The sequence below is a fragment of the Mauremys mutica genome, chromosome 3 (assembly GCF_020497125.1).
Source record: "Mauremys mutica isolate MM-2020 ecotype Southern chromosome 3, ASM2049712v1, whole genome shotgun sequence".
NCBI classification, from domain to species: domain Eukaryota; kingdom Metazoa; phylum Chordata; order Testudines; family Geoemydidae; genus Mauremys; species Mauremys mutica.
Genome location: NC_059074.1, coordinates 147,227,328 through 147,252,694, shown reverse-complemented (window position 1 = coordinate 147,252,694; position 25,367 = coordinate 147,227,328). Strand labels below are relative to the sequence as shown.

At 47.4% G+C, this 25,367-nt stretch overlaps 1 protein-coding gene across 4 annotated transcripts in view; it reads left to right on the top strand.

The window, feature by feature from the left end:
• The window catches only part of LOC123366502 (epoxide hydrolase 1-like), a 48,755-nt gene that overhangs the window by 6,944 nt on the left and 16,444 nt on the right, over window positions 1-25,367 (top strand). The window contains exon 1 of one of the 4 annotated variants that reach the window (XM_045010030.1): window positions 7,790-7,902. The exons of 1 other annotated variant lie outside the window; for it this stretch is intronic. Coding sequence is in view for 2 of the 3 variants with exons in the window: in XM_045010028.1 (XP_044865963.1) it covers window positions 25,282-25,310 (29 nt within the window). In the remaining variant the exon portion in view is untranslated. Of the gene's footprint in view, window positions 1-7,789; window positions 7,903-22,894; window positions 22,912-25,158; window positions 25,311-25,367 lie in introns of those variants that run through there. 2 more of the 4 variants (XM_045010029.1, XM_045010028.1) reach the window with 2 other exon arrangements.

The window sequence follows — 25,367 nt, the reverse complement described above, 5'->3', positions numbered from 1 at the left end:
ACGGTGCTTTGGGCAGACTGAATATCAACTTTCAGCAACAAAGGCCCTCAAAATATTATTTATTTATCTGACTAAAATACTTAAAGTATTCCATTGCTGTGTCCCACCTCCTGCCTTTCTACCGGACGTCATGAGACCAAATGCTGCTCTCAGTGACGCTGGTTTTATACCTGTGTAATTTATGTCCATTGACTTTAATGGAGATAGATTTACATCTGCTTTTCTGAGAGCAGAATTTATCCCAGGCTGTATCCTATGTAATGAAAGCCTAAACCATCACACTCCCTGCTCAGGAGGGTATTGTATATGAAATATTTAAAACATTTAATGGATTTATACCCCCAGCATAGCTATTGAAAATATAAGTAAGCATTTGCAGCTGGGAGGGGGATGTAATTTAGAGGAATGATGGACCACCCTGCTGTGTTTTATATCGTGTGTTGGGAAATTGTGTTAATCAAGTGAGCTTTTATTGGCAGGACTCTGTTAAGTTGCATTCTAGTTTAGAGACTCCCCCTGATACCAGAGAGGGACATAGGCCGAGGTTTCATGGGTGTAAGCGAAGCCTCACTCCATCTTTTTAATATCCAGATCTAGACTTATAATCGTCTGAAAATTATTTCCTGCCTCTCTCCTTCCCTCCTCGACTTGTCTGTCCTTGTCTGAATCCCTCCCAAGTCCACATTAACCCCATAAAGCACTGATCCATAGGAACTCCCCAAGCCCCCCTTTCCTGGTTTGATGCATTTTCCTATTCCACAGTCTCTAAAAGATTGAAAAAAGTTACAGCAAAAAATAGGCAAGCAAATGCTGCCCCTTCAGAAATCTCTTCAGCCCTGGGGAACCTGGCTTACATCTGTCTCTCATTGTGTGAGATGTCTCTCACTGTACATTTGTACAGCACCATGGGGTCCCAATCTCAGTGGGAGCCTCTGGACACTGCTGGAATACAAGTAATAAATCATATATAATAATTAATGACTGAATACAGCTTTGCTTCTGGAGACTCCTCTATGGTGCACCACACTTCTTCCCCTCTACCTGATCCACCCTCAAAGTCACTTACATTTTGCAGCGACTCTACTATTATCCAAGAAGTCACTTCAGATTTCAGCTGTGAAAGTTTTCTAGTGACAGTAATAGACTCCCCTCCCGCAAACCCCCAAATTCAGATTGGCCCTGCAGCGGCACAACATGCTGCCACTAAACAACTGGCTTGGCCCTATATGCTGCACTCTTATGGCTTTGCACAGCAACTCCAGGGCTGTTAAATTTGTCATATAATTTGTTGGGACATATGCCCCTCATGATAGACTGCAAACAAATAGTGCAATAGATTTACCCTATGATGGGCTGTGGCATCTATGACACGTAACTCATGTTGCCAGCATATGAAGACCTGAAGCATGAGGACTAAGCCTGGAACAATGTTCCTGCACTGAGGTACCACTCTCACAGTCACCACTGTCTTTCAGAGTCATGGGTTTGACATTACTTTGGCATGGGCCTTTCTTCTGGCTGCAGGGGAGCCCGTCTCAGCACAGAACTCCAGTAAGGTCTAGAGCTGCTGCGCTGATTGATCTGGAGCTTCCATGTCTCCATGTTTGCAAAAACCAGCCAGTTTGATTTCAAAATGTGGAACTACTTAGTGTTTCCTTTTCATCTGACCCTGGCTTTACATCCACTCCAGTTAACCCAGTATCACATCTTGCAGCATGAGACCATTTATCTTTGGAGTAATAGGATGCATATGGGGGAAACCCGATTCTATTGAAATCAGTGTCATTCTCCCCCTCCCCCGCCCATTGACTTCAGTTGTGCCAGAATTTCACCCATAGAGTGGGAACATTGGTCCTCAGGGTGATGGAACAAAATCAGCAAAATGGGCTGTAAGGCAGTTATGATAAGGCAGGTTCCTTGTGTCTCATGGAGAGACAGGAGAACAAGCCCACAAGTAGGCGGAGGAGCTCATGGATAGTGTGAGAAAGTTACAGTGGCCATGTGATATGAAGAGTTGGCAGATGGATTCACATCAGGATGGCAAGGGCATAAAATGAGGCTGTGGAAACTACGAGTACCATCCTTGCAGAGAGACCTTGATACCTTTCATCATTACTGATCCACACAGACACGGGGTAGGGGCTGTCTGCCAGGTTACTTCCTGTGAGAACACAGCACTGTGCAGGGCACTGGTGGTTACAATTGTATAACAATGCTATAGTCCATTGAGCTGATTGCTCAAGCCAGTGGCAACCTTTGCTGATGACTAGATACTTCTGTATGCCCTATAATTCCTGATTTGTAAACATTCCTAGATTTCCTACTCCACTGAGCAGCTGCCTCATCTATGTAAGAATGTCAAGCTGGTAATTCCTGCCAAACATTAGAAATCTGGTTTTGGAAGGGTTGGTTTGCAAGAGATCTTAGCGTTTGGTATAATGCAGTATTAAAAAGCACCCTCTTGAGTCCTATAAACAAATAATAATGTTGTCATTACCCCTACGCCCCCCATTGCTTTTAGACTGAGTGATTCAATGCAGTAAAACCCTAAAGGAAGGAGGGGCAGTTACTATTTCACATTTGAAGAAAAGTTTGATTTTTTTTTTATCTATCTTTTCTTGAAAGCTCATTATATGTTTGCAGGGTTTTGACCCTTTAGAATGCATCTGGGCTAGATAGAGAGCTCTCTCTCTCGCTCCCTGGGGATGGTGAACAGCTGTATACTGTGTATGAGGGACAGTTTATGTGGACTGAATGTTTCATTGTTATGGAGGTTGGATCATAATTAAAGGGACTAGAGGAGGTGGTGGAGGCAGAAGTCCTGTGAACCGAGAGAGCAGGGAATTGATGAGTATGAAAGATTTCTGAGCTAACTCAGATTGGGAAAGCTTGGTAGACACTGCCCTCTTTGTACCATGGACAAGACTGCAGCTTCTGTACCTTCACCATTGCTAATCTTGTCTGACAGACGCTGAGGAGATGCCAGCAGTTCAGCATTGCCTCTTCAAGCTAATCTTGGTGCATTTGGAAATCATGTGCAAGTCAGGGGTCCTAACAGCCCCAAGACAAAGCACAGCAAACATTTATTTAGGAGTATTTGTGCTCATTCCGGGCAAACGTGAGCATGGGAGGAGCCCTTGTTTCCCCTGCAAACATCAGTTCAGGGTGCTCTCACCTTCCACAAGATCATTAGAATTACACCCTCTTTAAGCTCTACTTCCTTTGAGGTAGGTAGCCAAGGGAATTGGGAGCCTCTCTTGTTATAGGAGCCTGTGGAAGGCTCTGAACATGTAGATTTAGTGAGCCCCTCATTCAGTCACCCTCTCACTTCAGAAACATTTCTGTGCACACATGAACTTCGTCACTGGAATCACTACCACAGGACTTCACATTCCTCCTCAAAGAACCACTCTTGTAGCTGCATTGGAGCCCCCTCTGTCTTCCCTCTGAGTCATAAAGAAGGGGACAAGAAGGGCACAGTTGGCTTTCAGCGCATTTCTTGCAGTGTCACCTCAGTAACAGGAATCACCAAGGGAACACAGAGAACAGAGATGTTGGATGCTGACAGGAGAGTTTTCATATGTTGGAGAAAAAGCTGAGATGGGTTCTGTGCTTGGAAATGAACATGGGTTGTGCCTGCCCTGGCTGGAGTGGAGCTTGATGAGACACCTGTTTTCATGGAGGAGTCTGGAGACAAGTATGGGCTGACTGAGCACATTTAGCAAAGAGGCATCATGCAGCTGTTCTGCCTGGCTTATGCACATAGGTGCCTCAAAGGTCCAGAGACCCTCTTGGTTCCAGGAACTAGTCAAAGAGGCAGCCAGGAGGAGCAATGAAAATACAAACTAAATAATCAGGAAAAGAAACAAACTGTGCTGAGTGGCAGCTAGTCTTCAACGGGTGAGCTGTGTAAATACCACAGGGGTCTTGTGAATAGGCCATGGGAATCTAGTCCCTGGAGAGGGACTCAGTTGGGTCAGAACATTGTTCCTCACAGGAGGTATGTTTACTGTTGCACAGCGCCGGGTGTCTGCTGTGAAAACATTCCACTGCTGATCTCCAATATACACTGACCTTTCAGCCAAGAGATGTTTCCTCCATGTGCCTGTGCGCATCTGTCTGTCTGCGCACATCTGTCTGTGCCAGAGAAAAGAAAGTGTTCCAAACAGATCCTGCACTGGAAATACTCTGCTCAGACCCCAGGCAGGCATGCACTCCAGCCCCACTCTGATCATGGAAAGGCCCAGGACAAAATAACGAGATTCTTCATTTTGTCACTATTTCATCTGCTTGGTACTTGTATGGTGCTGTCTTTGTACCCACATGCTGTTACACTGGAAGTTCTTTGGGGCAAAAGCCTGTTATTTGGCACAATTCTCCTATGGTGCAGCACCAGGTACACTGAAAATGCTATACAGATAATATCATCATATCCCAGAATCCTCTGAGGAAGCAAGATATAAGGACCTGCCAGTGTGAGTGGCCTCCAGAAGAGGCAGGGAGCTTGCCAGCCCCATGATGTCTCAGTTCCTAGTGATATCACTGCTCCTGAATGATGGTGTATGAACCAACCAGGAGGTCAGACTAGATGATCATAATGGTCCCTTCTGACCTTAAAGTCTATGAGTCTATGAATAACCAACCAAAGGTGTCACCAGTCAGCCCTTCTCATTAATGATCCTCCTTTCTGTCCCTTCTGCCTTCTATCTATACCCTGTGTCTTCCTCTTTTTCTTTTTCCCTTGTCTCTCTCTGATCCCTCTCACCCTTCAGTTCTGTGGCAATGTGCCTGGTTATGCTTATTCCCTATAACCCTTTTCTCCTGGCAGATTTGCCATAACAGGAAGCCCACAGCCACTTTGGCACTGGCTCCTATACAGGATCCAATAACCGTAGCAGAAGAGTTGGTCTCAGCCTGGAACCAAAGGCATTGGTGGTTTCTATATAGGGTCCTGAAGAGATGCCACAGTGCAGAGCGAACAGAGGGAGAGTAACAACTGAGACTTTTTAGCATTAATCAGGTTTCCTTGTAGAAACCAGGTTTGGGTCAGAAAACTGATATTGTAACAAGTGGCACTTTGGTGGCTTCCAGTTCTGCTCCCTGTGTCTTGTAGCTGCAGTAGCATTGTGACATTTGAACACACACTGGCCACGCCATTGTGCCCCGCCCCACCTGTAGTGGCTCCATATGTCCCCACGCTATAGATCTGCCATCATCCACAGTTTGCAAAGTATTGGCCATGGGGGTGGAAGGGTAGAGGACTTTCAGTCATCATTTTAAAAAATGCCACCCCAGAAATTTAAGAATAGGTCACAGCAGTGTGCCAGGGTAGCAGAACTGGGGGGTAGCGGGAGCTAGCACCCCTGCAATGGAAGCATCATGGGAACTGATATACAAGCAAAGAAACATACGTCACAGGCCACTGAGGTTGGCTGTGGCTGCTGAGGGCAGAGGAAAGAGTGAGACCCAAAGGGGCTGAAGCAGCCACCACAGCGCCCAGAGCAGGAGGTGATCAGGACAGGAGCAGCTATCCCTGGTGAGAGGCTCCACCAGTGGCGTATTATCACCTAGGCTGACAAGGCCTAGGCCTAGGGTGGCAAATTTGCAGCGGCAGCAACTGACGCCGCGATTCTACCAATCATAGTGCATACTGAAGCCACCAACAATGGCGCGACGCCATTTAGTAAACATACTCGCGAGAATCCTAAACATTAATAACATGACTGGAAGGAAGAAATTAAGCAGTTCTCAGTTTTGGATCCATGCGCGGTCCTGCGCTATAAGTGAAATTGCACTATACAGACGTGCGTTCAGCTGAGGGTCTGCTGTACTTGTAATTTTATTTATAATAAAACTTGTAAATGTTCAATTATTTTAATTATATTTAGATTCATTTTAGTTCGAACGAATTTGTAAAAAAAACGAAAACAGGTTCATATGGGGCCGGGGCGGCAAAATCATTAATCTGCCACTGGGCTCCACACCACACCCCCATTTCAAGCCAGCTTCCACTGCCTCTGGTGGTGTGTGTTTCCTATGAGTTGGGGTAGGACATTGGGAAGGAGCAATGCCACTACTATTGCTGTTATACTGCCATCAGTGTGCATGGTGCTATAGAAGAGGTCACTGCCCCAGGGAACTGATAGTCTGAATTAGAATGATAACCGTGAAAAAAGAACAGAGCACAGGGAGGAAAGGGGACCACATGCCCCAAGGGTAGGGAGCTGCTCTCAGGAGAGCTCTCTCTGCAAAATGCTCACAACAGTGTGTGTGTTTCACACATGGGGTGGGGGACAGGTAGTTTTGTCTTTATCCAGAGGGAGGGAGGGAGCTTGGCAGTGGGCCAAACAGCAGGGTGGAAAGCAGTTTGGAAGAAGGAATTTTGAGGAGAACATTAAAGAAGGAAAGGGAGGCTACCTTGTCACATGGGTGGCTCAGAGGCCCTCACAGAGCAGGTAGCTCTGCTTCTTGCCCATTCATCTGAGATTACTTCAGTATCTGATCCATCCTCTTACCATTCTTCTTTGTTTTGTGGTAGTGCCTGGGGGCCCAGCCAAGATCAGATTATTATTTATTATTTGTGTTTCCATAGTGCCTAGGAGTCCCAGTCATGGACCAGGACCCCACTGTGCTGGCTGCTGTACAGACACGGAACAAAAAGATAGTCCCTGCCCCAAGGAGCTTATAATATAAGTAGGCAAGACAGACAGAAAGCAGTAGAGAGGAAGTATTATTGTCCCTGTTTTATAAATGGAGAACTGGGGCATCAAGAGATCCAGTAACTTACCCACATCTCCTGAGTCCTGATCCAGTGCCTAAATCACAATCCCATCTGTTCCTCAGTGGGGAAGTCAGTGCAGTCTTTGAAGAGAAGTGGGGCTCCTTATCCAACAGGAAATGGTCTATAAAACCCTCCTACTCTTGGTCATAAGCCAATCTCTGTTTGCCAGGGCTTAGGAAGAAACTAGGAAGAAACACCCCCTACAAGCATGTTATTCCATAATTGTTCACATTAGAAATTCTAATGTGAACTGATATTGGTCACTGACAGAGACAGGAAACTGAACAAAATGGACGACGGGGCTTTTCCAGTCTGACTATTCATATGGTCCTATACGCTTCCAGTGGCAACCTTACTGATCATGACTGGAATAAGGAACTTGGAAGACAGATTTGCTGGAGACTGAGGGTGAGACTCAAAGCTGTGCAGGGCATTTGTTAGGGCAATTGTACTACATACATTCTTCAAACAAGGCCTGCCCTTAGCTCTGTCAGTGGTTGGAAGTAGCTGTGTGATGGACTCGGCTGGGAGAGACAGAAACATACCGGTAGCTTGTTTTTCCAGAGGCTGAAGTGGTTGCAGCCACTTGTTGTGCTGCAGGTGGGCAGTGGGCACCCAACTGGTGACTCATCTGAACCCATCAATTTGCTGTTGTCATCGCAGCTGCTGGAAACCCATTCCTCCATCCACTCTGTAAACAGAGGCTCATCACCACAAAGCAAGAAGCTTCCCTGGTCCCCCATCAGTGCAGGGAGCCAGAGAGCTTCTTGCTGAAAGCTGCCTTCTCTTTGCTTTCAGACATGTCAATATTTACCGAGTGAGACTCCACCTTTGCCCAGCTGGAGCATGACGGCTTTGCCACTCTTGCATTCAATGTCTGGACAGTGCAGCATTAACATTAGGAGGTGATGAGTGACTGGGCTGACATGACAAATGAGAATAGATCTGCAAACAGAGAACAGCAAACACTTCATAGGGGGCTCAGGACACCTGCTGGGAAAGATGTTCCTTTTGCATGAATCAGGTGGCCTATGAGGCTGTATTAAAACTCCAAGAACCTGCAGTCCTGGAACTCCCTGATGGGGAAGGTACAGACCCCGGTGGAGGTAGACAGTGAAGTGGTAAGGTGGCACTGAGGGGAAAGGTGTGGTCCTGGCAGCAGCGGCTCCAGGGACCAGCGCAGCAAGCGCATGCCTGGGGTGGCAAGCTGTGGGGGGCACCTTGCCGGTCCCTACGAGGGCGGTAATCAGGCATCCTTTGGCGGCGTGCCTGCGGGAGGTCCACCGGTCCCACGGATTCGGTGGCAATTTGGCGGCAGGTACACTGAAGTCACAAGACCGACAGATCTCCCGCAGGCAAGCCACCAAATCCGTGGGACCGGGGACCTCCCTCAGGCAAGCTGCCGAAGGCAGCCTGCCTGCCATGCTTGGGGTGGCAAAAAAGCTAGAGCTGCCCCTGGGTCCTGGGGCTGAGCTAACAGGGAGGCTGCAGTACAATCCTATGGGTGTGCTGTTATGGAAGATACTTTGGCATGACTCCCAGGGATTTAACTGCTACTTGGATGCTACAGTGATGCTACAGTAAAGCTAGATGGACTGGATTAGACAAATTTGGCCCAAGTTCTCTGACCCAGGAGAACCCATTTATGTTCACAAATTCCAGTGGCTTGCTGAGTGGGTCAGGGAAGAGATGCTGGGGGAGGATATCTGAGAAGAGAGTACGTTGTTCAGTTTGGGTTGGCTTTTGTTGGTTCGCTTCTCACTTCCCACTGCCTCCAGTCATTTCTGTTTGTTTCAGTAGGAGGCTCTGGCTGCAAGGTGGGGTTTTCAAAAGTGACTGAGAGGCACAAGTCCCATTGAAAGCCACTTCAGCACTTTTGAAAAGCCCACCTGAAACATGTAAGTGGGAGGCAGCATTTTCAGGAGGAATTAGAGTGAAGAGAATGTGGAGGACAGGAGAGGGAGTTTGTCTGTTGTACATGTAAGGAGCAACATGGAGTAGGCATGAATCTGAAGGTGGGAGAAGGGTATAGAGGGAAAATGAAGAGGGGAGGCCTGAGTGAAGCAGAAGAGGGAGAGGGAAGAATAGGCATAAAGAATGCAGAAGATGAAAGGAAGCCAGGACAGGGATTTGAGTAAGGGAATGACATGGCCTGGGCAATGAGTGAGGAGAGCGATTTTTGGCAACTGAACTCTGCATAGCATGCAATGAGGTGAGAGTTGGGGAGACCAGACAGGAGGAGGTTGCAGCAGGGCCAAGGGGAAACACAGGCAAGGCTTGGACAAGGGTTTATGCAGTCAGCATGCAGAGGGGAAGTCTGATTTTAGAGAGGTGGTAAAGGAAAACGCTGCAGAAAGATGTTGCAAGCTGGCTGTTGGGCTATTTTACTTTGCAAAAACTAGGCCCTGGAACCCCATAGAAAAATTTACTTCAATTCACTGCAAATAGAATGTCTAATACAGGAGGGTTGAGGCATTAAGAAGAGTAAAGTGTAAAGGCTGCTGGTCCACTTTCTCTAGAGTTCTTGTGTGCCTGGGCTTGTGGCGGGGGAAGGCTCTAACCTGACCCTCATCTCCCTTTGGAGATAGTGCCAAGATCCCTTCCTTCTCTTGCCACTTCTCTGCGATGAGGAAATGTTCCCTCACCTGGTTGGGAAGGTTTCTTATGTGGAGCAAGTGGCCGATTTAAATTCAAGCTCATTATCAGATTATTATAGACCAAAAATACCTGCCAGCGAATAAAACTGCCACCAGTAACCAGCTAACCCGAACACCCAGACTGTCTGCAGGATGATCAATGCTGGTGATCAGCAGGAACTAAGTCTGCTGATCGAAAGGCTGGAGACAGAGGCCTACACAGGCCACCAAAGGGCTTCCTGATGGCAACAGATTTCAGTCGCAGTTGCCTAGGCTGGATTGGAGCCAGTGACCTGGTGGTGCAAGCTCCTCTCCCATTATGGATCAGAAGGTTTCCAATCAGTGGGGTCTATGTCCTGGTTTGCAGAGTGTCAGCAGGAGACCAGGATTCTACAGTAAATATCTTGTGGTTGGGGATTATTTAAAGTGAATTTTGATAAAAGGACTCCCCCAAAAAACAAGCTACCAAGGCAGGAAAGTACTTAACCAAGGGCTTTAATCAGCAATGGTCTCTGGAAGAACAGACTGTCTGAGAGGGTCCCACCCCAGCTGGCCTGAGCTGACAGAGCCCCAGGCGGACAGCAGCTGCAAAAGGCTGCCTCCCAGGAGCAGGGTAGGCAGGCTCAGCCAACATCTGTTCCCCTTTAATCTCTTGTTCCTCTGTGTTTTGATTTGGAGCTCTACAAAATGAGTTACACTCCCTGGCTCATCCACAGCCACTACCCTGAACTGCAGCTCTCTGGGACTGTGCCGGGACAGACGAGCTCAGCCATACCTGGGATGCTTGCAGAGGCTGCCCAGGGTACTTCTGCTGGTTGTACCTCTTCCTATCCTACCAGAATCCAGCCGTGTTCCCAGGCCACTTCGCAAGAGCTCAGCTGCAAGAGACTGGAGAGTTGTTTCTATTTCACTTCTCTGACCTCACTGTTTCCAGTTGTTCTAATTACAAAAGACTCATGTCAGGACAACCTCCTGGGCTTCCTTTTATTCACACCCCCTTACACTGTCAATGTCTGCTACTCCCACAACTGCAAGGCCTCTGCCTTCAGGACACTGGAGCTTTTAACCTCTTGTGTACATCGTTTAGTACACGCCATTACAATATCAGACCAGGGGACAGAATACTGAGTATACTGAATCCTAAAGATCTTCAACAAAGGCAGTGTGCTTGGTCAGCTTCTGTGTCTTCCCCTGTGGGAGCTCAGTGAGGCACTGGGAGAGGAGCTGAGGATGATGTCCTACTGAGAGGAGACAGTAGGAGACAGGAGCAGCTGCTGTCACATAATAGCCCTTCCCCATTCAACCCCCCGCCAAGGTGGCTCACAAAGGAGCCTACAGGGCTAGGGGTTGAAAAATGAAGGTCTCCCAGTGATGCTGAGAGTGTCTATAGAACCCACAGGGGGTCTGGGAGAGGGAAGTGGTCTCCTCCCCAGACAACGTGAGAAACCTCAGCTAATGCTATCATTTCCTGCCTGGCACTTCATGCTGTCCATTCTGATCCTCTGGGATCAGAAAGCACAGAAGGATTAAATAGCCCTGCCCTCCACCTCCAATCCTTCCCCAGAGTGATGTGCCAGGATCATTGCTAACCCTCAGCATCCTGGCAGTTCCCAGGGAGCTGAAATATGCAGGGTCATTGAACTCTGAGCTGATGCAGCGAAGCGCCTTCCTCATACACAGCGCCATGCTGCAGTCAGAAGCAGTAACACCTGGCAATACCATGGATGGGGAAACCATTGCAGAGGGAAAGGGAATGTCAGCAATACACAGTGGGATGGATTTCAGAGGCCAGTGAACCCAGAGCAGCTCCAAAGAATTGTGAAATTACCTCTCCACATCCAGCTGTAAACAAAGCTAGCAGGCGCCAGAGTCCCAAGTCCCAGAGCAGGGGAAGAGGAACAAAACATGGGGCCCCAGGCAGAGCAGGGGTGCTAATCTCTAGATGCACCACACCAACACCATCTCTTGCAGACCTAGCTCTCCGCTTTGGTGAATGTACTCCCCTCCTCCCTAAGTCAAGAAGAGAAGGGATGGGACAATGGCAGCTTGCAGCATGACAGGGACGGGGAGAGATCTCACAGAAAGCTAAGCTGCTGTCCTGAGAGGCAGAGATTTCCTTCTGGTACAATGGCAGTATTTCCTCAACCAGGACTGGATAGGGATCTTCAGTTAAGAACTAGCAGATACTTTGACAGCTTTCTCTGCGTGGCCTCTGTGCTAACCAGAGGACACTGCTTCATCAGGGCTCTTTGTTACCCAAGAGAAGCTGCTCCCTCAGAGCCTCCAAAACCCAGAGGATACTGGTGCTGCTGTTGAGCGAATGTGTGTGAAGCTGTCCCTTTTTCTCTCGCACTAGGGTGACCAGATGTCCCAATTTTATAGGGACAGTCACAATATTTGGGGCTTTTTTTATATGGGCTCCTATTACTCCCCACCCCCGTCCTGATTTTTCACACTTGCTGTCTTGATTACCCTATCTCACACTCTCAATGGCTTCATTTTTAAGAGGCTGGTAAAAACATGATATGATGAGTTCAAGTGAAAATCTTTAACTGCTTCTCCCAGGAAAACAGCCTGTGGGCAGGGATGTTGCACAGCCAAGGAGGAACTGCCAGGAAAAATAAACGGGCACCCAGCTGCGGCTTCCCCTTCTGCATCTGTCACCTCTCCAGTTTCAGAACAATCTGTGCATCCCTCTTTGTGCACCTGTGATCTCCACACAGGTCTGGTACATGAGTGCGTTGTGGGACACCCCCTAGGCATAGCTCTGCAACAGTGGAATATGGGGGAGGGAGGTGTTCAGAACCCTACGCAAAGCTGTGAAGAACGTCTTCCTCAGCCTGGTTCCCTTCAGTCCCCCCATATGCTTGTCTCTGTACTGCCTGCTGCTGGGGAGCCTGGAACTAATGGAAATAGAGATGCTAGTAAAGAACAGCCGGAGTCATTCCAGGAGCATTAGAAAGGCAGAGGCTTATGGGCGGGGTTATGTCACACCTGCTTGTGTGTAACAGTTCCCTCTTTCTGGGCTGGTGGAGCTGCTGCTTTAGCTTGGATGGTAGAGGCCCGTATTGTGAGCCTAAGGGCCCAGCCTGGCTTCCATGTGTGGTGCTGTAGAGGGCAGAAGGCCTTGAGGCTCAGACCAGTCACACAAACCAACCAGTAGCTGAAAGGAGAGAGGGGTTTGTTCACTTTACTTAGAGCCAGCAGTTCCCACAAATAAAGGGGCATCTGCTTGTTTGGGCAAGAACAAAACGTGTCCAGACTAGAATCAGTGACAGAGTCTAAAACAAAGCTATCTGAATTTTAATTATTAACCTACTACAAACCTGATGGTGCTGGGCTGCGGATCTTGGTGGTAGTGCTCTTGAGGTGTGGATTCTGCTGCATCCAAAGACTGAGATGGGTTAGTACTCTGGGGGTGGGGATCTCACTGTCCTCAATGTGAAGAAATGTGGCAGCAAACTGAGTGAGCAGATGTAGCTAAACCCATCTGCAGATAAATGTTGTTTCCCTAGAGGACATGCTATCACTGGTACAGGACAGTCCTTTAACTGGAGCATTAAAAGAAGCAGCTTCTTGTTCCCTCAAACGGAGAATTAAGGGAGAGAAAAATAGATCCTTCTCCTCTGTTGCACTACTGCTGCCCCTCTGAAGTCAATGTAACTGAATCAGTGTAATTTGCCTCACGGATTCCCAGCATCTGCCGCAGGGTCTCAATCTCCCGCTATTCACACGCACGCACGCACGTAAGAATCCGGAGCTGGTCGGGAATGGTATTTTATTTCCTGTGAAAAATACGTGAAGACTAAACTATTTCATTTTTGCTCAAAACAAACTAAACAAAAAGTATTGTGGAATTTTTTAGGTTTTCCTTGAAAAAACAAAACAATTTTCAGATTTTTCAAATTACCACCACCCCCCCCCCATCACAGCGGCCATTTGTGAGCTGCATCCCCCCCCAGCCTGTGAGAATGTTAAATATACAGCCCCCTGTCTGGATCCAAGGATCTGCTCTAACGGGGGCACTTTAGAAATGGGAGGGGGCCATACTCATTCTTTTCCCAGGGCTCTGCAGTGGCCCCAGAACACCCTTTGTATTGGACTGTGCAGTGTTTTAATAAAATGAATCCCAAATCCTGTGCCACTGGGAGGCAGCTCTGTGGCTGTAATAATTTTCCTGAGGGATTAGCTGAGCCTGTTTTGCTTCCAGCTGAGCATTTGTTAAGGGGCAGGCCACCATTTCACAGTTGCAAGGGGGCTCTGAGAACTCTGCACCAAAAGGAGGATCCTCGCATTGACACCTTCCAAGAGCCACTGTGGCTCCTGTTGGGTCAATTACACATCACTGAAGAGAGGTATCTGAACACAAGGAAAGAGAGAGCAATGGGCAGACAAAAAGAGAGAGACCGTGGGAAATGGCCATTTAAGAAGGAAGAATAACTAGTGGCTGTGGGGGTAGCTCTCATAAGGAAGTGTTACTTACTCCTTCACCTAACACAAGCACCGGGGTCACCAAATGAAATGAACAGGCAGCAGATTTAAAACAACAATCTGTGGCACCCATTGCCAGGGGATGTTGTGAAGCCCAATACTATAATGGGGTTCAGAAAAGAACTAAATAAGTTCATGGAGGATAGGTCCATCAATGGCTATTACCCAAGATGGCTAGGAATGCAACCCCATGCTCTGGGAGTCCCTAGCCTTTGGCTGCCTCTGGACAATGGGATGGCTCAGTCAATTGAGTGCTTGTTCTGTTCTTATTAGACAAACAGGAATTAGGTACACCGCTACCTCGATATAACGCCACCCGATATAATACGAATTTGGATATAACGTGGTAAAGCAGTGCTCCGGGGGGGCAGGGCTGCGCACTCCGGTGGATCAAAGCAAGTTCTATATAACACGGTTTCCCCCTTAACGTGGTAAGATTTTTTTGGCTCCCAAGGACAGTGTTGTATCAAGGTAGAGGTGTACTATAGAATTGTAGACTGTGCTTACGCAAAAAGAAAGGAGTTGGATTCCCTTCACAGCATCGTATCTAACACTGCCATGGCCTGGGGCGGCTACTCCATCAAGCACCAATCACCCAGACAGGTTGACAGCTGCCAACTGTGAAATGGGAGACAACTGCACAGAACTGGCCCTACCCACATTTTGCCACCTGCTTCAGGCACTTGGAGATGGTGCAGGCTTTGTTTTACCTCTTATGGAGACATGTTGAGTATATCTCTCCTTCCTTCCTTCTTTCCTTCCTTTCTTCCCTATCCTGCTTTCACTGGCCCATGGGAACATTCAGGGTATTTCCCAGCCTGACTGTCCATGGAAACACACACTAACCCAAAGGCCATGCTGAATGCAGCCACCCCCCATGGCCACTGCCTATGAACTTGCACAAGGCTGAGTTGAACCAGATTCTCCTATGTGCTCTGAGGGAGGGAGGAAAATCACCTTGCCAGTTTTGGGGGGGTTCCACTCTGGAGGGAGGAAAGATGCTAACTGGGTGAAAGTGTCGCGGCTTTAGCCCTGCAGCTTAGCTCAGCCTTCAGCGCTGACGAGGTGTGATCCTGCCAACTATGTGAGTTCCTAGGCTACTGAATCTACTCTTTGTCTTGAGGAATCCACTGTGAGGCTAAGGCTTAGCCAGGGCTAATATTCAGAGCTTCTGAGACACTGCCATGCTAGCCTGCCCCCACACAGAACATCAGCCTCTGAGCCTCCCCATCCTATCTCATCGCCCCAGCTCCCATCATGTAGGACTTCTACTTCTCTTCGATAGATAAAAGCAGCACATCCTCACAGGCTCTGGGGCTCAAGGTGAATGCCAGAGAAGGGGGGAAGATCATGAGGACAGGTGCTATTCAGAATTAGCCTAGAAGTTTAAGAGTTAAACATGACAGCAAAACTACACAGTGTAACACAGCAGGAGTTGGGGCCTCTAGGTGTAAAAATGGAGTTTTAACGTGATGCTAGACACCAAGCTTAGGGGAAGAATGAAAAGCAACCAAGAGCTTATTATGATCAATGGGTGTGTAGGTTCTGGTGCATTCAGAAGCCGGGAGTATGAATTCTGGTGCTAGTCTCCTGAGCTTTGGATCCCACCATGTTTAGGAGGTGGGAGGATGAATCCTGGTGCTAGTGCCCTGGGGTGTGGACCCCGCTACACTGGGGCTATTGCTTATATGCTCAGAGGCTGGAGGATCTAGCACTTGTATCACACAAATTAGGGTGGAAGAATCCTATTATGTCATGTAGGCCAATGCTGAAAGAAATTTTCTGTTGCTTTGTCCAATCTAGTTTGAAATGTCCCAGGTGACGGGACTTCCATCACATTCCTTGGGCAGGTGATTGACTTCTGCTTTTCTCTAAACTGTTCATTTTATCGTTCCCTCATCCTTCCCACCCACTCCCACCACGTTTGTCTGTTTCAGCCACATATTGCATCCTGTCTGTCATGTAGATTGTGAGCTCTCTAGGGCAGGGCTATATTTCCCTGGTCTGTACCATGCTTCCCACACTAGAGCCTTGTTCTTTAACTGGGGTTCCTCCATAAATAATAATAAAATTGTCTCACTGTTAGGGAAAACTCAACATGAAGATGAGGAACATTTTCCTGTCTTATTTCCTCTAATTACTCATAGTTATACCTCCTTTTATTGTGCTAAAGTATGTCCCTCCATGAGGGCTATTTACACATTACAGCTCTCTGGAGCTTCTTATTGTGTCATTCCTAGACAAACTAGACAGATTTTGCTACTTTTAATGTTTTCCTCATCAGTTCCTCCAGCCCTATGATCATTTTTGTTGCTGTTCTTTGAACTCCTCTTTATTTGCCAATACTTCTCTGGTAGCACGGTGCCTGGAACTGAACACAATATTCCAGGCATATGGACTTTGTGTGTAGGAGCAGGTATGTGAAATTGCCGTCAGGTGACTAGCAAAAGGAGGATGAGATTTAGGTGAGAATTATAATACATTTGCAGCATATAGATGTATTACTGCACCCGAGCTGTGGAGAGGATGATGATTATGATGATTTATTATTTGTATTACCATAGTGCCTAGGTACTCCAGTCATGGACCCAGGGGCGGCTCCAGGCCCCAGCACGCCAAGCGCGTGCTTGGGGCGGCAAGCCGCGGGGGGCGCTCTGCCGGCGCCACAAGGGCGGCAGGCAGGCTGCCTTCAGCAGCTTGCCTGCAGAGGGTCCGCTGGTCCCGCAGCTTTGGCGGGAGGTCCGCCGAAGCCGCGGGACCAGCGGACCCTCCACAGGCAGGCCGCCGAAGGCAGCCTGCCTGCCCTGCTTGGGGCAGTAAAATGCCTAGAGTTGCCCCTGCATGGACCAGGACCCCACTGTGGTATGTGCTGTACAAACACCCCAAAAAAGGCAGCTTCTGCCTCTGTGTATGGAACCCAGGATCACATTGGCCACTTCTTGCTGTCTACTCTGACCCCTAAATCTCTGCATTGCAGCTTCGCACATGTCTTCTTCCTGTTGAACAATTTGTGGATCCTGCTGTATTTAGAGGGTAGGAGTGTGAATCTTGTGTCTAGTGCCCTGGTGTGTGCTATTGTGTCTCCTTAAGAGACTGAGTTTGTGAATCCTTGGAGTAGGAACATAGGAATTACCAGAGTGGAACAGACCAATAATGACCCATCTATTCTGGGAGATTTATGACATTCTTGGAGACAAACTGCCAAAATACAGCTAACTGTGAAGTATTATACAATGGTAGGGACACTTCTTCCTTACCATAGCGAGTGATCCATGTATGTCTTGAGCCATGAGAATAACCCCCGGAATTTTGTCCTAGTCACTTCAAATGCTGAGGAAGGTGTTTGGTTTTGGGGGGCTTTTTGGTTGTGTTTTCATATACATATCTAAATTCTTTTTTTTTTTTTTAATTCTAAACTGTTTGTCCTTGGTCACATTCTGCAGCAGTGAGTTCCACAGGTTAAGTATATGCCACATAAAATGTATTTCCTTTCATCCCTTTGTGATGAGATGTATACCTCCATGCTGGTTCCGAATGCAATTGGTTGCACCTGACAGATGAGCCAGGGACAATTAAAGATGAAGCCCAAGTGGGGAGGAGCTGGGTGGAGCTATAAAGGCAGGAAATTGGAGCAGATAGGGTTGGGGGTAGGAACTGTGTAGTTACTTGTTTAGCCCCAAAACATGGTGAGACCTGTGGGAAACAGGAAGGCTCTTGCAGGCTAGGAGGAAGTGCATGGAAGGGAATGTACCATGAAGACACAGGATTTAAGCAAACTTCTGTCACTGAACCTGAAACAAGGGTAGAAACCAGATCTCTGGGCAGAAGCCCTGGGAGGTGTGGCTCATTACGAAGAGCCCAGCAAGTGGATGGGAGGAAAGGCCTGAGGAAAGGCTAATAGTAAGGAGTCTAGGAAACAGTGGCTATGTGTCTGATTGAGCAGACCTTGGCTGCTCACCCTAGGGTCCCTAGACTGGAACCTGATGTAGAGGGTGGACTTGAGTTCCTTTACTGACCAATGGGGAAAGTGGTTTGAAGCCCCCCTGACATGAGGAGATAAGAATGATTTTAAAGGCCTGAGAAAAGGATGTAAGGATCCCTGGCCCCAAAGTCAGAGGCTGGAAACTGACACAAAGCCTTGAAATGATTTATTGGACTTTCTGGCACCCTGGAAAGGGTGGGACTAAAAAGTGACCTGGCTGAAGGGCTGAGTGATGAGATGAGGCAGACCCCTAGAGCAACTGTTGGCAGGGAGTGCTAGACAGGAAGGAGCTGCTACAGCACGCCCAGCCACCTGCAGTGAGTCAACCGTTCTACACAGTTTTAAATGTTTCCTTGTTATTAACCAAGTGCCCTCTAGTTCCCGCATTATAGTTATCACAGATGGTGCAGGACCTGGCCCAATGGCAGAGGTGATGAGCAGCAGGGCTGGCTGCCCCACTGCATGTTCAGGTTTTGCCCTGTGTCCCCTCTGTCATGATGGGACCAAAACTGAGAGAGCAGGGTTCCAATCTGTTGCCGGGGGGTTGCAGTGCAGCTGAGGTTTGGCACTGTGGGGCCTCCCGACCATGACAGGGTCTGTGGGGCCAAACGTGAGTGAGGCTTTGACACCCCCCCCCCACCACTCAGTTTTGACCCCATCCCCCTCTGGTCATGATGGAAGGGCCACAGAGCCAAACCCAAACGGGCAGTGGTCCGGCCAGCACTACTGCTCCTCACTGCGGCCATTAGGAGGGCCCAGTGCTGATAACTTGGTACCTCCCTGCCAATGGTATGCACAGTGCTAACAGGCACATAACTATGTGTACAACTGCTTTCAACATGCCTTAATTGGCATTGGTCCACATAGAATTTCATCTGCTATCATGTTCCCTGAACACCTAGCTCTGTGCTCAGTCCTGCTCCCTTTGAAGACAATGCTAAAATACCCATTAACTTCAGTAGGAGCAGGAGCAAAAGCCTTTATTAGGGCCTTTGGAAATTCTTCACAACCCTCCCTCATCTTGAGTAACTTAAATGTTCTGCCATAATCAAATCAGGCCCCCTCACTAATCACTCCCTCTTCTGGATCATTCATAGATCCATATCTTTGTCCCACTGAAGTCCTAGAGAACTGTACCACTGAATTCAAAGGGGCTGTATTTTACTTATCTTGGCCATCACCAGTCTTGGTGGTGATTCATGGGGATACCACACAATTAACCTCTTCCTACAGTTGGGAACTGATCATTTATTCCTACTCTTTCCCTCCTCTCTCTTCCCACAACAAGATGGCAGTTGCACTAGTGCGATACACCATGTTCTTATATCAGGCCCATCACTGTAGTATCTGAAGGCAAGACCAGGAATTTCCCTGAGTGAGGACTAAGTGGAAGGAGCTTGGGATCTGGCCCATGATAACTTGTTGTTATTTTATTAGCAGTTTAACCCCATAGACTGAGGATGCTGCAGGATCCATACCCTAAGGCACTAGCACAGCCTCTTGAGCTCAACAAGATCTACATCCTGAGGGCAATAGCACCAGGACTCTCACACCCAGACTCTGAGTGCAATATCCCAACCGTTACCACCCCTGGGTAGCAGTGACCTAAATAAGCAGTCTTGGATCTGAATGTTGTTTTTGTTTTTTTAATGTTGCTGAGCCTCTGAAACCAGCACAATGTAACAACAAATCATCTGGTTCCATGAGGCTGTTGTGTAACTTCTCCTCCCCCCTCCACAATCCCACTGTCTGCCATTCATGTAATGCTCTCAGTTTCATTGGGAAGTGCCCTGAGGACCCTCTTAGCTTCCTAATTAGCAACAGAAGGGGCTAATCCTTGCTGGAGGTAGCAGTGAAACATTTGTGAGCTCTCCTGAGAATGAAAGAGGCAGAGAAGGGGCTGTCTCCAGCTGGGAAAACACAAACTTTTATTCCCATACTTACTACAGTAGACCATAGGAAGGAGGTGTGTATGGGCAGCGATGTGGGGGGATGCTGTGTAGAAGAGACTGGAGATCTGATGACGGGATGTTGGGACAGTAGATGCAGAGAGAGGAAGATCCTTTGTGATGCCTCCAGGCTGTTAGCGACTACCTGAACCTAAGTTTTATGTACGATGTTTTGAGGCATCAGCCATTGTGGAGGCCTCGTGGACAGACTTCCCAGGGGAGGAGGGAGGTGATGCCTCGAGCCGCTCTCAGATGTAATAATTTATTTGCTGTTAATAAGATTCAGGAATTAATGGCTCGGAAGCGCTTAGGAGTTCAGCATTTCTTACTGAGAGATAATAATGAAGGCTGAGTACAGAGGCTGCCATTCATGCTTGGGGCAGATTTCGGAGCAAAACAAATCTCCTCGAGACCAGCTGAATCCTTTGAGGCCACTGTTTCCTTTGGGAAGGGGGCATCTTTTCCTGCCCATTGTTTGTGGGTATTGGGGCATGGATTGAGCTCTTCCTTGGGCTCCAGGACCCAGCCAGAGGCCACAGACTCTCTGCTCAGCCACATGTTCAGTGCAAGAGGGATGAGAGTTCTTGGTTTTATTTAAGCAATAACAAATGAGCTGTGGGGCATTTTCTTGGGATTTGTGTCCCCCTGGGAAGAAATGATTGCCCAAGACAGAGCCACCAAGTCCCCGGGAAATGCACTGTGCAGAGGCCCTTAGTGCTATTAAAAGGTGAACATGTGATACGTGGATTTTTCCTGTGTGAGGCCATTTCTGGGCAGTGGTGTATACAGGGCATATCTAGAAGATGAACTTCCTGTCAGACCCTCATCCATTCCCCTTATAATTATCTCTAGGACAGATTTGGTCCTTCAAAGCAACTGGGAGATGACCAGCAGATTTAGCCCTAGAGGGTGAGGAAATGGTTCCCAGCCCTCTCTGGTGATCAGCCCTGGATAGCCCACAGAGCTTTTGAAGTTGGTGGAGGCATATAGAAGCCCAGACAAGGAAGCGCCCAGGAAGCTGCCAGAACATGCAGGACAGCACCCAATGCGGCACAAGTATATTCTAGCCAGAAAGCTATGAGGTGTCCACAGGAAGAGGTGATAGCCTGGTCCCCAGAATGTCAATGAGTAAGGAGGGCTCCTTGCAACAATGTAATACACTGAGATATTTTTTCCCTTAGTGAGATTCTCTGAGATGCTGAAGCTGACTTAGGTCCTCTGAAAGAGGGACAATTAACCAAGGCTGGTGTGACCAGAGCTGCACTTCCCCTACAATCATAAGGATGGCCATACTGGGTCAGACCAATGATCCATCTAGTCCAGTATCCCGTCTTCCAACAGTGGCCAATGCCAGGTGCCCCTGAGGGAATGAACAGAACCGGTAATCCTCAAGTGATCCATCCCCTGTCGCCCATTCCCAGCTTCTGGCAAACAGAGGCTACGGACACCATCCCTGCCCATCCTGGCTAATAGCCATTGATGGACCAATCCTCCGTGAATTTATCTGGTTCTTTTTTGAACCCTGTTATGGTCTTGGCTTAAGGAGAAGAGCCAAGCATTACAGTCACCTCCACAAACTCAAGCCAGACGCTCACAGTGACTCTGAAGATCACAATGGTTGTTTTAGGTTTTACAAGTTACCGTCTACCCCAAGATACAAAAGCACAAGACTGAGAGTCAGGACTCTTGGGCTCTAGTCTCAGCTCTGTAACTGACTCACTGGGTAACCATGAATAAGTCTCCAGTTTCCCTCTCACTGTCTCAGTTTTCTTTCCTCTGTAAAACAGGGATAAGGCATAAGGATACTAACTTGTGAGGCTTAAGTCATTGACGTGTGTAAAGGCCTTTGAGATCCTTTGATGAAGGTGCTAGAACAGGGGAAAGCACTGTTATCACTGATGCCATGAATGCCTTATGTCCACCAGAGGGAACCCAATACACAGAAAATGTTTGCAGGTTTCAGAGAGGTAGCCGAGTTAGTCTGTATCAGCAAAAAGAACGAGGAGTGCTGCCTTTTGGCCCATAGCATAGGAGTTAGTTTTATAGAGAGATCCAGTGCTTAATTTGTGCCGGGGCTTGCCAGAGCTGAGCCCCAGCACCTCTGAGCTTGTCAGTTCATAGCCCTGGCACCTCTGGGTTTGCTGCATCAGTTATTAATGTAAAAAAATTGCTTGAGCCCCAGCACCTCTTTCATTACAAATTGAGCACTGGAGAGATCCTTTCAAACTCAAGGTATGTCCAGGTGCCTTTTCAAGTGGCAGGTGCTCAGACTCTGATCTGTGGATCCCTTGCTGCTAGTGTGTAGTGAGCTGGCAGGTTACGCTGTGATGGCTTCTGCTTGTTTCCAGGTGCTAAACTAGAGCTAAAACACACTCAAATGCTTACTAGTACTTTGCCATGAGAGTGTTTGCTATAGTCATTATAGGAGTGTTATGCAATGATCAGTAGGAGCAAAGGGCAATGGCAAAGGGGAGGGGAGATGTCCAAGAAACTCTCTCTCTATTAAAATGTGGTTCATACCCTTAAAAGGTTTGTGATCCCCTATAATAGATGCTGGCTGTGCAGCGGCTGCAGGCTGCCAGCATCTCTCAAGCCTTGGAGTTATATCTGCTAGACTGAAGTGCATTAGGGCAAATTTCTTTGCCACTTTTTTTTTCTGAATGATATAAAAGCAGCTGGGCCAGGGGAAGCTCAGTAAAGTCATGGAGCAGTAGGTCCTGCTCCTCACTTTGCTATACGCCGGATAGGCACCATTAACAGACATCTTAAAAAAGAAAGCATTGTTACTGGAAGCCTACTTGCTATGAAGATAATGAATCCCACAGCTAAAGTAGTCAGAGCTGCTTGGGGAATGTCAGCAGGGTGAATGGGGAATTTGTATTCTTGTTAATGAGCACTGGGTGAGTTAATTCCCTGTCCACCGCCCTACATATTCCATCCGATCAGATATGGCTTTAATAACACTCGTGTTTTTTGATCTCCTTAGAGACCAGACTGAGAAGGGAGTAAGAGCTCCAGGGCTTCTCTTGAGTTCCTCTTGCAACTTCCGGGGTGGAATGTTATCCTAAGAATGTATGTATGTACCTGTGTGTATGCCCTAGGTAGAATGGAGACTGAATTCTCTTCTCTTTGCTCCAGGACAAGTATTGTACCTGGGAATCCAACTTAAGGGCAACAAAATGAGACAAATTCCGCACCTCTCATTAAGGAAAAGCGGTGACATTAATGGGAAACTGCAAAGCCGTGCTGTTAATAGCCACCTATCCTGTCCTTCCTTATGTCACTAATGACTCCTGAGAAGACTCAAATAATTGTAAAGATAGACATGAATTTTCCCTATTGATACTGCTTGTTTGCATTCTGCCTTTCACTCAGTTTGGACAATGAAACTGGAGAGGTGTCAGTTTTGCTTTAAAATCTTGTCAATTTCCTGTTCGTTCCTGGTTCTCAGGCACTAGAACCTGCTGCAACCATGGCCAGGGAAGGTTTCCCATTTGTTAGCAGGGGAGGAAAATAATCCTTTATCCCTTTCCTTGGCATGTTCTCAGGATGAATCTGTCAAAGTTTGCAAAGTGTATTTAAGATGACAAGTATGATACTGCTTAATTTAATTCTGTTCTGAATTGAGGCAGATTGTCTTGTTAAATGTTCATCATTCAAACTCCAGGGTGCTTTCCCTCTTATGATAGGGGTATTCTCCAGTAATCTAAGCAAGCACTACAACTGACAGTGTTTGAACCCACAACTGTACAGAACAGTAGCATTGTCATTTTTAGAAGGGCAGGTCAGCAGTAAAACTCTAGGGTAAAAGTGTGAGAGAGCTGCCAGCAGCTGAATTAATTTGCAGCATGTCTGGAGAAAATCAGCGTATTACATGTGGTCAGCCTCTGCTCATTTCAGATGTATTGAGAAAAGGGGGAATCAAGCAGATAGTAAAGAGTTTTGTAGTTCAGACCAGATATCTCCCTGAGAAAATGCGTGAACTTAGGACTCACATTAAAATGATATGAAAGTCTTGTTGAATTCAGCTATAGCTACTCCTGCCAGATGTTCTGCATTTTGGCCACTAGAGGTAGAAGTATAACAGAAAATTATTCTTGTTTACTGGGTAGATACTGCAGCAGTCCAAGAGCAGACGATTTCCCAGGATTCCCTTGCACTCTCTTTCCCTTCAGGGCTTCCTCAGTTCCTCACAGACAAAACTTCAGTGCTTTAGACCCCCTATTTAAAATGCAGTTTTAGTCTCAACCATACCAGGATCATCATTTATTTATCTCCCCTTGCCTCCTTTTTATTAATGGCCCAAAACTGTCTCCCCTTATATCTTAGCTAAAGTCCATCTGATTCCCCTTAGCCCTTTGCCAGCAATAACTCATTCAGTCCTTATCTTTCTCTTTGGAGCCTTATCTATTAATGTTGGTTCCTTTCCAGCATTCCTCATACAGAGGATTTTACCTTGAAATCTTTGAGCCACTTCCTCATCTAACTGCACAGGCCACTTCACTTGTATTTACTGCTAAGAAAGAAATAATAAAGATTTCCCAGTATAAGGTGTCCCTTAGGCTCTCCTTCATCTCAGAGAGATCACAGTCTGTTGCACTTTAATTAGCGTTCTTACAGGATTTCCCAGCTGCCTTCCACATGGTTGGGTTCTAATTCTTCATTCTGTTGCTCCTCATTCACTTGATTTCTTAATACAATCTCTGCTTATGAATCCAAATGCCAGGCTCTGAAAGGCCCAGGGAACCCATTTTCCTCCCACTGCCAGAGGTGCAGGCTGCCCTGAAAATGCAGAGAGACTCTCAGAAAATAGGACTTTAGCACCAAGGATCTCAATGAATGTTGTTTTTCTAAAAAACATGCTCTAGTTCAAACAGGAATTATTTCAGGGAAAGTCTTTGGCCTGTGTTACACAGGAGGTCAGACTAGATGATCACAATGGTTTCTTCTGGCCTTGAAATCTATTAATTGTTCCATTTCACCTGGAACACTGCATAGACATGGAAAATTCTTCCCCCATCAATGAAGTGTCAGCATCTCGGGGGTGAAATACAGCAGCCATTCTGCACTAATGGTACTACAAGGCAGTTTAGGACAGGAAGCGAAGGAAAATCCTTTATCCAAATGTGACTGCACAGGAATGTTAGGGAGGCAAAATATGATTCCCTAGGCTAGAATGCAGCTAGAACACCCTGATGCTTAGGACAGGACCTCACTTTTTTGTCTCATCCAAAACCACAGATGAATTGGAGAGGTGCCCAGGTGACTGGGCCATCTGCAATTCCACACTAAGGCAACAGGTGGCACTAGTACACTATATATAGGTAGTCTGTAACGTCACGGAAGAAGGTGGTAGCTGCGGTTGGGGCCCGTGAGTTTAAGTCCAGCACTAGAGCTGAGCTGGGCTGAGCTGAACTGCAAGTCACAGGCACCTGTACAGACATGTGGCAGCAAATCCTTCAGAGTGTCCGGTGAGTGCAGCAGCTGCAGGAGAGCCCTTTGGGGGGCTGGGGGCAAGTGCTATGGGG